The following is a 14,345-nucleotide window of genomic DNA, read 5'->3' as shown; positions in this document are numbered from 1 at the left end:
CAAAAATATAGTACAAACTATTTCATAGTCCAAGTTGTGGGATGATAAAGCAGCAACACACACACAAACATTTATTACCATTTTGTTTTTTTATTTGGCCACCAGTTTCAAATTTTTATGCAATGGAATGCTTTGTATCAGACATGTCAACAAATTTCAAAACCCAAACCCCACCCAATTGAATTCCTAAACCCTCCCTTTCTTTAAACATCACCCCTGAAATTCACCGCTCCTAGAAAAATAAAGACAGACAACATGAGGGTTAACCAAATCTCACACATGCACAACCCTAAACCCTGGCATAAGAAGGGGAAAAGACTGATTAAGATGGTTACAAGCATACTTTCTCCTCCCTGTCACACTGACCACTCAGAAGTCGTCAACCGGCATTACACCTCCAGGTGGAAGGAATATTCCACTAAAGTGATGGACAGCAAGAAGGGTATGGGACAATTATTGTCCTTACAAGATGATAAATCTTCATTTCAGTAACTGATATGGAATCTCTGATGGCACTGAATGAAGTGCAAAACAAGGTTTCAAATCATCCTCCCAGATGACCAGAAAGCTGAGAGGGCCAACTCTGCCCCAGGTTCAACAAAAGTGCTTGTTTCTGGGCCCTTCAGTATGGAAGATTATATATAAAAAAATAATAATAATAAAAAAAAATTAATTGAAATATAAAATTAAATAAAACAAGTTCTCCACTTTTACATCTTTAAAAATAATTCAGTAGCAGGTGTAAATTTGGAAAAGGAATATGAAAATGTGGTTTGGAACAAGGAAGGTACCTCAGTTTCGTCTGTGCCAAGTTTTGTTCACACTGTAATAGCAGCCTATTATAGTTTTATTCCCACACAAAAGTTGACAGACATGCAGCCTCCCCCCGACCCTGAAACTTCCACTTATTCAAACCACAGAATTAAGGCAGAATAACTGGCTTTTCTCCTCCATCAGGAGAGTACTTCCCAGGACTATACTGCAAAATCTTAACACTGAGCCCCCGGATCACAAAAGGAGATAGTGGGCAGGTATAAAGAGCAGTTCAACAGATTACCAGTAGAATTAAACCTAAAAACCTAACACATTTTAATGCAAAAAGTAAACTGTACAGTAAAACTTCAAAGAGATAAAGTTGTTGTGGGCAGAGAGGCACTTCTCTGGGCTGCAGATAGTTGGGCTGGACTGGTAATGACAACTGGCTGAAAGACCCTGTAAACACCCGGTGGCTGTTAGATTAGTTAGGAAAAGCTTTAGTGTTCACAGACAGAGAGGTTTAAATTGGAGGTGGTGGTGGTGAAGGGGTTTGTCTCGCCTTTTCCTCCTGACTCTTATAACTCATCGTGTCCATCTTCCACATCTGAATCATCCTCCTCAACATCAAGATCCAGATCCTGTGGAAAGGGTAAGATATTCTTTTGACCATTCATGTAAAAAAATGCATCTTGAAAACATTTGTGTCGGTGGGCAAATATCAGAGCACACTCATAGCCATGTGCACTAGCATGACTTCAATTCAAAACAAATCTGCCATGCCACAAACATGCCAGTAATCCCTGCAGCAAAACAAGTGCAACCGACATGAGTTCAAAGGGGCTGAGTCATGTTATCACCGGCAGTGTTCAGTTGCAGAGTCCTTTCCTCATAGCTGGGACGTGTGGACTAGCTAGTGTTTACGGACTTAGTCCTGTCGTTGGTAGTGGTGGGGAGGGGGGAGGAATGGAAGGTAAACAGCTATAAACGGTTGTGTTGGGCATTAGTGGCAATGATAATGTTCTAAATTTAAACTTCCTAGAAGAATTCCTCTGGACGGATTTCTATGGTCCTGGATTGAACCTAAAACAACTCCAGAATCTTTGAGCCAAATGGTTTAGATGAGTGAACCAAAAATAGGCTGTTGGTCTAGTCTGATCTAGAGATCAGTGAAGCCAGCAAGCTTGGCAATGGAGGGAAAAAAAAAAAACAAAAAAAAAACCCCAACAACTAATAAGCCCATTCACCTCAAATACTGGTAGGTTTAGCTTGACTATTGGTCAATCATACTGTAACAAATTAATTATTGTAAATGCTTTCAAACAAGCATCTTTCCTGAATTGAGACAACTTTAAGGTTGGAAAAACTGGGCCACTTTAATGGACTACATCACTCAGGCTCTTGGCAAGTGCCTTTCCAACAGATTTGCAGCAGGGTCTTTTACCCCCTGCAGAGGAGGACCAGAGCCAGGAATGCCCATCAAGATAGACAGCAAACAACTGCAGCTCTACAAGCAAACTCTTCAAGCTTGCTACCATTTTATGCCAACTACTGGTGTGTATATAATTTTTATTGTCTTTAAATAAAAATGAAAAACACCACCACACACACACCACAACAATTCATTTTATAATAATTATCATTACTATCATTGCGCGCATGCATAAAAAAAGCATACACTTTTCTCTGTAAAAGGAAATGCTGCCAGATTTTCTGACATTATGGTATTGTACACATATTGCAAGTAACATGACAATGAATATTAAGGAATTAAAGACATTAAAGTGCAACCAAATTATACATACATCAGAATCTTCATCCTCATCTGCTGGTGCTCCACCTTCTTTTCCTCCACTCTCCAAAAACTTTGTGAATCCATCTAGCGTTCTCTCACCATTGTAGTCAATTACCTAAAGAAAGAGGGAGGCAAGTAGAAAAATAAATAAAAACAAAACCCAGCACATTAATTTTTACCAACTAAATGGAGGTCTTTTGTCAGTACTCCATTTCAAAAATACCCTGGACTGAGGAAGAGGTTTTATTTCTAAAATTAGAGCAAATGCAGCACCTCTAGACCTCTTACGGTCTAGACAAGGGGTTGAATTCACTGGGTCGGGAGTGTCTCGTTTCCTGTGCACGTGTTGCGAGTCAAGCTATAATCGGAGCATTTCTAATTATGTTGGCTAATTATCAGCAAATTGCCAGGGCAGTATCTAAGTGAAGGGGTATCTAGGGGCATCTAACAAAACAAAAACCAACACACTTGACTAGAGCAGGACAATTTGCTGGAGTTTTCAGAAGTATAAACCACATTTAAAAAAGAAATAAAGACATTAGATCCATTTCTATTTACTAGCATGTCAGGAAACTAATCTCATAAACCAACTGCACTGATGGATGAACTCAAGGATCATAAAAACACCTGTCAAAAATGCATTTAGCTGATATTTACTAAACAGCACTTATACTTATGAAGTCACTTCTGGCTCAGGAACTTTCAGAATATTTACAACTCAAATTGTGTACATTTATGCTAATCTCACACACAGACACACAAAATGGGGAGAAAGAGGCATCCTTTGTTGCTTTCTCCCATATAGAAGAGTTGAGACTAATATTAGCCTAATAAATTCTGTTAATTTTATGTTTTCTAGCATTTATGTTAGTGACAAATAATGATATTAAACTTTTGGTTATATGCACCAATACATAATACATTTATATACCAATATTATATACCAATACATTTATATACTGCCATGTATAATTTAAGCAACAAAATACTACTCTGTTTGAACTTAACATCTTATCTTTAATACTTTAACCTGTAGTATCAAAAACTTCAACAGCTGAACCTTTTTTTGCGATTAAGCACCAAAGTAGTGAAAATAAAAATATATGCATCCATGATCTGACCATTGCAGTTCAACCTACAACAAAATACATGCGTCGAGTCCTTACCTTTCGGTCATCACCAGAAGGGAAGAACTTGAGTGTGGGGAAGCTATGCACTTTGACAGCTTCAATCTCATTGGCTGTGGAGTCCATCTTGGCCACAACAATATTTGCATTGTCTTTGAATTTCTCACCCAACTGATCCCAGATGGGGGCCAGCTGTTTACAGTGACCACACCATGGGGCATCTGGATAAAGGAAAAGCAAACGGATTAAAAAAAAAAAAAAAAAAAAAAAGGTGAAAAAGGTGCTAAAAGGTGAAATGAGATATGAACGGATATGCAAGATCTGTAATGGTTTTAAGGTGCTGAACAATATAGGAGAACTAAAATGTTACCAGCCATTTTAAATGTCCTCAGTGACATTAAATGTATAACCCCCTTCTACATTTTAAGACCCATGTCATAAAATCAGTTATAGCATGTTTTTCTAGTTTGGAAAGCAGTTTGCTTTAAATATCTCTAGAGCCAAAATGATCTCAGCATTTCTCATGCTTTCTTATTATAGAAAGTTTAGGAGTATATGGGAAGGGGACCACAAGTAAATATCCTGTGGGTACCCGTGCCAGGATTAGCAGTATGCTTTTGGACAGATACAGGCATCTTGTGTTTACAATGCCAAGGCTATTGGGAGGGGCAAAAAAAGGATTCCTCTTTCAAATAAATCTGGCAATATGCCATGCAAAGTGATCTCTCAAACCAAAGGCTCAGACGTGGAATGGCAAACAACATTCAAGACTAAAGATCTTGCATCCAAGAAATGATTCTTTTATATAGAAACTAAATACATACAAAACTCTACAAAGACGTTCTTGGCGGGGTTGAAAGCAACCTCTTCAAAGTTTTTGCCCACCAGGACCTTGACGGGGTTCTTATCCCAGTCATCAGGAATGTCTTGACTCATCAAATGCGGCTGTAAGACATTATAATCATTTAAAACCCAATCAACAGTCCAAAAGTAATTTTTTTCCATTCAAATGGAATAGAGGCCAACTTCCTCAGTTACATGACAAGAAACTTAAACGTAAACTCAAACAAACTGTCACCTTGAGTTTTCCTTCTGTGAAAGCTGTGCAGAAGGAGATTATGTTCTCTGTTGTGATTTCTGAGGTTTCTGGTTTGTATTTGGTCATCTCTTCCTCGAGGGTAATGAGGCGGATTGCTGGGCACTCTTCCTTCTTAAGACCAAAGAACTCCAGAATTCGCTGATTATCATCCACATCACTGTCAATAAAGATGAAGAGAATCTATGGAGAAAAAGAATTAGGTTAAAGTCCAGTGCATTCAGCAAAACATACACGGTGACACGGTTTGATTAAAAAAAAAAAAAAAAAACCAACAACAACATACTTTGCCTTTAAAGCCCTCAGCTGCCTTCTTGAATTGGTCCATCTTATCCTGGAAGTCTTTGGCCGTTTTGGGAACAAACATTAGAATGTGGGACTTGATTTCACCTCCAAAGATTTTGGGAGCAGTCTGTAGACGAGAAATAAGCAATTGTTCCCTCCACAATATAGCAAAAATGCAGTAGATTTTGAAATGAAAATAAATGGGCCAACTGGGTCTATATGCAACAGGTCAAAGAAATATCTATAGTTAATATACAAGAGTCAAGTGTGAATAAAATGTACCTGCTCTGTAAACTCAATGACCAGTGGAAGTTGGTTGGATTTGATAAAGGTCAGAAGCTTTTCTTTGCTGATCTCTCCTTCAAATGCATTGCGACCCTCATCAAACTGAATAAGAGAAAAAGCAAGTTAGTGAGTGCGAGAGATAGCGTTGTAGAGATTACCCCATTAACTTTTTCTATGTACATAGAAACAAAATTCGCTGTAATTGAGTGCTAACTAGGGAACTATGCATGACTCAAGCATAGAAACGTGACTGCGACAGTTGTTGGCCACAGGGCAGCGGATATTCTAGATTCAACACATACAGTGGGCATTAATAGCACACACACAGAGCAGCTGCTTTCACTACTGCCTCAAAAGAGTGCGTCTGGACACTAAGACACAGCAAACCAAAAGCCTCTTTAGTGACGGGGGTCAATTAGTCCATTCAACGCACATGCGTTATCTGCTAAAATATTGAATTATTGTAGGATGATTTCTATAATAAAACTTCAGGCTCAGGAGTACCGTGTTCAGAAAATGTATAATAATTAGCAATAGGACATACTAACCACTTAACAGTAAAAACAATATTGTGTAATGTTACAATTAAAAACGTCAACATGCATTAATATGTAAATTCCTGTAATGGTGGAATTTATCAGCCATTATTGAAGTCTTCAGTCACATGATCCTTCAGAAATCATTCTAATATGGAGTTTTATCAAATGCTGGAAACAAACCGTTGCGCTACTTAATATAATAAGTTTATATATTTATATACTGTGTAGCAAGATTTCATCTTTTGATGAGAAATAAAATGGCTAACCTATTTTTGTTTTTTCCCTCTCCGTCACTGTTGTAGCCTGAATGTGTAGCCTAAATGTTTTTTTTGTACATTTTCTCTGTGACACTGTTTTGCAGTCAATAAACTCAAGCCTCTTGACAAAAATAAAATTATACAAATTTTATGCAGTCTGCAAATAAAAACAAAAACAATATAGTTGGAATAGTTTTCAGAACAATCTTTTCCAGCTGATAAACGATATGCAGACGTGTATGCGATTAGAACGAAGGGTGTGAACGCTAACATCATTAGTTATTTTTACAGTTAATGTTCTTTGCAAGCAATGCACAAGTGTCTAAATACCCACCCCTCCTCAAAATTAATTGGTTGACGATGATTTACAAATCATGCTAAACAAGAGCATCATTACCTAATGCACTGAAAGGTCAAGCGAGAGATCTGCTGTCTGCTTCAACCAGTAAGAACTAGAAAACCAAATTCATTGCACGGCCGAGGAAAAACCAATAATAGAAACAGCAGAGTTGCCAGATGAGCCTATCATAGGTGCAGCGGGATCATGTTACCGTAGCTGAACTGAGGACTCTCAATTTATGGCCTAATAATGAAATTATTTCATAATTTAAATAGTCTCTCGAGAGCTTAGTGTTAAAGCTAAGAACAATCAGTCAGATTATGAATGTAATTTGGGATTGACAACTGATCCTGTCCAGTCAGGCCAGGTCTCTTTTACATTTTAATTTAGCACAGACTTATGCTACAAGATTGTCACACTCCTACCTATTATTTATTTACTGATATGATAAACATCAGTAAATTCTATGAACTGTCAGCAAAGTTCCAATGAGAATGTGTACCTTCTTAAAAAGAACAACACCATCCTTGGCCACTTCAAACTTTGAAAAGACTGCATCATCTGAGGTCATGCCAAAGGGGATGTCATCCACAGCCTCTGCAGTTTTAACAAAGGCCTTAGCATCTTCTGATTCAACATCCTGCAGAGAGCCCAAAACAAAACAAAAATGAATAAGAGAAGAGAGAGAGAAAAAAAAAAAAAAAACTTGCCTGAAGAAAAAAAAAAATTACCTTAAAGAACCCAATAACTGCAACCTGATTATCAGCAATAAGAGACTCTGCCTGTGTCACATCAGTTAAAGTAGTAGCTGCAGGACCAGTTCGCTTTTTCAGCCAGTTGACGATGTCATCAGCCTGCCGCCCAGCTGAAGACAGAGCATATCATAGTAAGACAAAACGATCCTGCTGGGATCAAGGAAACTGATAAAAGTGCCATAACAAACACCTTGCACTGCATTTCATTAGTTCATTTGGAAAGAAACATGACGTGACCTTGGTATGCTTTTCCCCAGTTGTACTTTGAGCTACAGAAATAATGCGCTGATAATTAAAAACACACATTTATATTATGATATTTATTGTTATAATATTTATTTAGTGCTTCTATGTATCCTTACCAATTTATGACCATTTTCATCATTCAATGAGATTGACACGTCACAGTTTCAAAGGTAGTGTTACAGCAGGAACTACTGAAGTGACACGTTAACTTTATGTCATCACCCGACAACTACACCCTGATAGAGTCCTTCCATCGTGGACCCCAGATAAGACAAAGATTAAACCTTCTGGAATTTTATTTTCTGTAATCCATAAGGAATCTGAAAAATTGGTAGTTTTCTGGATCTTGAGACATCTGAAAACCAAGGGACTTTTACTTCAGCATTTGCTGAGGCAGGTCTGGTCTGCAGGAGTAAGACGGTAATAAATACAGCCATGGAGAGCAGCCTACAGCAACCAGACCGCAGGCAACGTGAGGAATTGCACGTTGAAGGAAAGGGGGAGGGGCCTTCTACAAACAGGCTGAAAGTCAGGGCTTCCACGTACAGAACGACGTGCACGTCTTCAGCAGTTAGAGCTCACCATTCATGGCATGCAGACCACCGACCCATCTCAAGTGAATTAGGGTTTACAGTATAAGATGACATGTTAAGTTACACTTGAGTGATTCGAACCAAAACAAACCTGTCCATTTACCAATTTCCCTCTATCTGGTTTTAGAAACAAATCTTAATGATTTATTATTATTATGCTTTTGTTTTAATAAATACATAAGTCAAAAGCTGAAGCCAGTCTAATAGACCATACACAGAAGGACCATTGATATTAGGAAATTTGTAGCTAATATCCCTTACCAGAATACTCCTTGGGGTTCTCCTTCTCTCCCCCCTTGAAGAACTTGATGGTGGGATATCCACGAACACCAAACTCCTGAGCAAGCTCAGATTCCTCAGTTGCATCCACCTTTCCTAATCTGATGTCTGATCCTTCAGCTTTCAGCATACCAGCTGCTTTGGCATATTCGGGGGCCAAGGCCTTGCAGTGTCCACACCATGGTGCATCTGCAATTAGCACAATATTATTTAAAATTAAATACAACATACATTTACTGGCCACTGCATGTTAGTGGTTTTTCATTCATCACTCGAATCACAGCAGTCATTTGAATGCTAGTTGAATAAATTAAAAAAAAGGAACGTAAAATGTAGTGTTCAAACCCTGTAAAACTGGATAAACTATACAAGTAGACCAAGCATATTACTCTAATAACATGCCATGTTGTGAACGATGAAGTGTTGAAGATTAAAGTTAAGACCAAAGTTCAGAGGTTATAAAAAAAAAACCCCCAAAAAAACCCACATGCATCAAATACACCTTCAATCTTATCAAATAAAACACTAATGAAAGCCAATACGACTTACAGTGTTTTTGACATGAAATTTCTTTTTAAATAAAATCACAAACTCTATGCAGAACAAGAATGCAGAATTTTTCTGATGTACACGTCAACCTAGCGCGGTGCCACTTGCTGCCCCGCCTCTCATTATGACGAAACACTCGTGGAGGCTAGTGATTGGACAAATCGACAGTCTGTCACGTTTCTGTATCAGGATATACTTTGAGAGTGCCCAATGGTTTTAGCCATGATAAACTACCCTAGGAGCCCGGTGACACACAAGTTTGAGAAGTCTTTTCAGGTTGAAAACTCACTCATGCTTGTCCATAACATACTGCATCTTATTTGCAGGATGCAGCGAAACCGAAAAACAGTAGTAGGAAATCGAAAGTCGAAAAATAAGTGAAAGTGCATATCAACGTATTTAATATGTTCACCACAAAAGAAACTCGGAGCTAACAGTTAATGTTGTGCCATGGCTGCTATAGCCCAGAGTAACGTTACAGTCTTACAAATCTACCAACTTCAAATCAAATGCATTATTCGTCAGTGTACTTTTGCTTTGTTAAAACGGAGCGTTTTGGAGCGAGTGGCAGAGACGTCCTAGAATCATTGCATTGATGTGAAGACGTCTTTCAGAAACAGCGCTGCTAAATGCGTCCTTACTGTGGTTTTATGTAAATTCAGATACAATCGCAAGAGATTAAGCATTGCTTCAGCAAATCAAGGCTAAGCATAAAAACAACTCCCATTTCACCGAGTTGGTTTCGTTTTGAATCCTCCTCCTGCACAAGCTATTGACACAAACACAACAACGACAGTTAAAAGAAAGTTGGCGACTACTTACAAAACTCAACAAGGATATTTGGGTAAGTTTTGAGCGCCTCCTCGAAGTTACTTTTCTTCAATACGAGCACGTCCTCCTCCTCGGCGATATCAGCCGCGCTCATAGCGGCCAGTGCGCACACAATCAACAACTTCAGCATCTCGGATCACCTCCAAACGCGCCGATTATTAATAATACCGCGATGGAAACCGGGGAGATTGTTAGCGCGGCGAGTCTTCTTTCACCTTTATCAGGCTGAAGTGTCGCTTGAATTTTGTGTCTGCCGCTAATAACGTGGCAATGTGCGCAGGAAACAGAGAGGACAACGCCGCTGCGCATGCGCATTTATCAGGACGAACGCAGTTCGTGTTGAATTGTGAGTGGACCGCTCGTCTCCTAGCACCTGGAAGTGAATCTGCCGGTCTTGAATGCGAATTCTCAATTCCTACTACGGCGAATGCTTGGCTCGTGAATATTATTCCTGCACCTTGACGCCGACCCTGCCACTAACTTTGGGTTATTTGGCAAAAGGCAGACGTCGCAAGGCGATAGCGTGTCTACTGGCAAATTAAACGGGCTCATTAATATTAATTCGACCGCGTGTCTGACGAGAACGTGACCACGATCTGTTTAAATATTCATGAGCCAATTCCCGAACAATAGTAGGATTCGTAATTTCTAAGATTTCTTGTATTTTTGAAATCTGTATTAAGGAAGCATTCTAATCCAAAAGACTAACCATTATCACTTCACTAGAGCATTTTTCAAGTTGTAATTCAAGAATTATTATTGTAAAACCCTGAAAGACTGAAATAGTCAATGCACCTAATTAAGCAAAAACACCCTTTATTGATTTGCCATTATTAGAAAGGTGAGATAAGAAGATATATAGAGTCAGTACTGCCAGCATATATAGTCCATAAAGATTAGCATTCTGCTGAGTGAAGTAAAGAACGAACAGACACCGGAAATGGCCCACTATCACTTTCACCACAGACGTTCTGTGGCTATACACCGCTACAGTGTGAGATGTGCACTTAGCTTGCAAAACGAAATTAGTCTTGTGATAAATGTCCAAATGCATATGTTGCATGCTGAAATAACTAAAGTTCCAGGCATGCGTGTTTTGCTGGGCTCCTTTTGTAACCCCTTCTTCTCTTTTCTGCACACATCACAGAAACTCTTCTTCACACATCCACTAACTTCACGAGGCTCTCTATCTTTTCCTCGCTTGCACATTTTTTTTTCTGACAGAGCCCTCTACAGTTAGATCGCTTGAACAACATGTTTGTTTGGGGGTTGGGGGATACCTTGGAAACATTCACATTGCATGGATCATTATTATATGCTCCACACATTAACATTTAAAAATAATACAGTTCAATTCATTTTTCTCAAAACTGTTTTCCCCGAAATGAAAGATCATGATATGTTTCCCCGCATATTGTTATTATCAAGAAATGCTATATTGCATTTAAATGCTATACTTTGTATTGCTAACTTTATTACAACGCCAATAAAAGAATATTTTGCATGAAAGCTGACTGTTTTTTCAAAATTAAAGTGTGAATATCAGTAAACTGTAGGGGAGTTACAAAATAACAAGTGGTTAGTTGTAACACTCATTAAACATGATTCACACATGCAGTGTTTACTAGCTACCATGTCAGCATTGTACAGAGGAAAAAGTGTGCTCAAATTCAGAAGTCTTTTGAAGATTTTGTATTTTACCATAGTAAAATTATATTGTCTTTAGTACATTTTTAATATTGTCATATTATTGACAAAATATTTTAGTTTGTCTGGCAATTTGTTTCAAATGATCAAATAACTTTTTATACTGTTATAAGGTAATGTAATAACGTGCCTCTCATCTTTATCAATAATTGTCATATTTCACTTCCAATTTTTAAAGGTAAATAAAGAAAAAAATTATCCACTGTAGTTATGAAACAAAGTGACATATTTGTACTAGACAAGTGAGAAATTACTGTGAATTAAAAAAAAATACACTGAACCTCTTGTGGGGTTTTTTTCACAGTTTGAGAAAGTCAAAAAGTGTTACTTTGTGGAGATCTAGTTGGTTGAGAAATGTTAGTAACAGGAACTAACATTAACACAGAATCACTAGCTAGAGGAAAGAAATGCTGCTTTGTTTCATTTACAGGTCAATAAAGAAAATGTTTAATGTAGCATTGTATACTTGTGGCGCTAGGACTAGTCAGACGAAACTTAATGTAGAGATACATTCTATCTTCCTAAGTATAAACACTCATATAGCAGTGATTTTTTTAATCAAGCATATAAATACAGTTGTTGCCATGCCAACTCCATGCCACCCATTACCCTCACCTTGAGAACTAGATTTAAAGCAGGCCTTTGCATGTACTATAAGTGACAACACTAGCAAAGTATAGACTGTTGTCATTTAATGAAAGGTATTTTATTAACATTGTAAGAAATCCAATTTATTATTTAAGAACATTTAAATAATGGACATACATATCAGATAAAAAAAAAAATAGATCTGAAAAGATTTGAAAGTTACAGCACACGTAAGACCTCAATAACTTTCAGTCTATTGTGGAAAACCAATGGCATGAAGAAACAAACAGATATCTTGTGTTTATAGATTTCCACTCAATTATAATAAAGCATGTAGCCGACAATTACTGTAGTTATTCTGTTTTCCCATCAAATGTATTCTACCTGGTGGGTTGATTAAAATATATTTGGTCTTTATATAGGCTATTATAATATGTATAATTTGTAATGCATAATTAATGATTATATAATTTCTTTATTTTATGTGCATGTACATTGATTTTGCTGTAAACGTTTAAAGTAAATTGCTTCGTTTGAGTGAGGCGTTTTGCCCCATAGGTGGGTAAAGTGCCCCCTTGGTTTAAATTGAATTTCTGTTAAACAGTCAAATAACATGAAAACTCTCGACGTTTTTCATACTTGCTTTATAATGTCAGTGTCACTGTGATTCAACTTTTCTGAACACATTTAGGCCTAACCTCTCTTTAACATAAATGACCAGCCAATAGAGTGAGAAGGAGTTTTTCCCCACTAGATGGCACAACTGAACTAAGTGCAGATAAGTGTTCGTATAAAATATAACATTCGTATAAAGACTTTGTTCCTTATTGTGGCTTATTTCTGAAGCATGGTTTAGTATTGTTTTACATATTGCCTGTGTCACGCTACTTCTGTAAGAAGGGTTTGAACTAGGCTAGGCCACGTGTGAGATCACAATCAACCAAAACACAATTGAACCTAGTTATTTAATGCTTCACATGCCTGTAAAAATTATATATACCCTTTCACACAGTTTGTCCTGTGTTACATACAGCCATAAACCTGTAGGGAAGAACCTGGGCCTAAGTCTTTTTTGCTCTAAGCTATGCAGCACATTGATGACGCAATCCTTAATGGAGCTGCTGAGTATCATGTGTTTCCCGCAGTACGTCTGAAAAGAGTTTTTCAGCGCTGTAAATAAATTACTGAATTACTTATCTATATTGGTGTATCTGCTGTCTTTTGAATGCAGTTATTTGTAATATAGTTGCATAATTTGAGATTATACTGCTAAGTAAAAATTAATTGGTCCACACACTTAAACTGATTTTTTTTTTAACCCTTTCAATGAAGGGCTGAAAAAAAGTTGTTGTTGATTAGTCCTGACTTCCTGTTTTACTGCACTGGGCTATAAATATGTGATGAAACACAGGCTAATTTGTATAGTTTCTCCTCACTGGGAAAGACCTGAGAAGAATGTGGAGAAAATAAGCCGTTTTTAGCTCATAAATCAATAAAATTGAATGGGAATGGCATTAAGATAATTTTTTGATGGTTGAAACCCATTTGCACTAAAACAAAAACACAAAACACTGAAATGAAAAAATTAAAGTCCAGATGTTTTTTTTTCCTCTGTTGTTATTACTGAGAATTGCTATGACCCTACTTTGACATATAGCTAACTTTACCACAATGACAATAACACACTATTAGCATTAAAGCTTTTTCAAAATGTTTTCTCCTCTACAGAAGCATTCACAAGTTTAAAGTAAATATCAGTAAACTTTATGGGCAGATCTTGTTGTTTGCAAAGTTATTAGTAACATGAAGTAACAGTAGCTCTGTTTGGTTAACAAAGAATTAAAGCATATGGAAATGGAAAGCAAATACTGACCATTTTTTTAAGACTAGACAGAAAGACAGACAATGTAGAAAAGTTATTTGGATCTTCATTTCTACATTTCTTGGATCTTAAATGCTCTGGACAACTTATTAGGATAGGTACAATGTTATCAGTTATATATATTAATAACATTGACACAGCAAGCAATAACTGGACCCTGGTGGGCTCCTTCATTGGGACAATTATCCAAAGTACACCTCAATATCAACACTGAAATGATTCACTGCCCAGCGCCCGTAGCACATAGTAGTCCCTTAACCCAAACTGAAAATGAATCCAACAATATTTGTTGTCTGTGTCTTTATCATTACAGTTGTGGTGTAGACGCTGCTACTGGTTAACGTGGAGAACCATTTTTAGAACTCCTTAATGTTCTTGTGCTCGGTGTGAACGATGCTTAAGTGATGTCAGGCTGGGTGAGCTGAGTAAGGTGGGTGG

The 14,345-nt window shown here is 37.5% G+C and overlaps 1 protein-coding gene across 1 annotated transcript; it reads right to left on the bottom strand.

Annotated features, from left to right (window-relative positions):
• Positions 1 to 74: 74 nt before the first annotated feature.
• On the bottom strand, positions 75 to 10,048 carry p4hb (prolyl 4-hydroxylase, beta polypeptide). Its single transcript, XM_043241686.1, has 11 exons — positions 9,722 to 10,048; positions 8,333 to 8,539; positions 7,209 to 7,342; positions 6,980 to 7,117; positions 5,339 to 5,443; positions 5,058 to 5,183; positions 4,754 to 4,954; positions 4,500 to 4,620; positions 3,715 to 3,896; positions 2,559 to 2,663; positions 75 to 1,394 (listed from the first exon to the last, which is right to left on the bottom strand). The coding sequence occupies exons 1-11, from the start codon at positions 9,858 to 9,860 to the stop codon at positions 1,332 to 1,334; spliced, it is 1,521 nt and encodes a 506-aa protein (XP_043097621.1). The 5' UTR covers positions 9,861 to 10,048; the 3' UTR covers positions 75 to 1,331.
• Positions 10,049 to 14,345: the final 4,297 nt, after the last annotated feature.

Source organism: Puntigrus tetrazona, chromosome 6 (genome assembly GCF_018831695.1).
Source record: "Puntigrus tetrazona isolate hp1 chromosome 6, ASM1883169v1, whole genome shotgun sequence".
NCBI classification, from domain to species: domain Eukaryota; kingdom Metazoa; phylum Chordata; class Actinopteri; order Cypriniformes; family Cyprinidae; genus Puntigrus; species Puntigrus tetrazona.
This window is presented reverse-complemented; position numbering and strand designations above follow the sequence as displayed.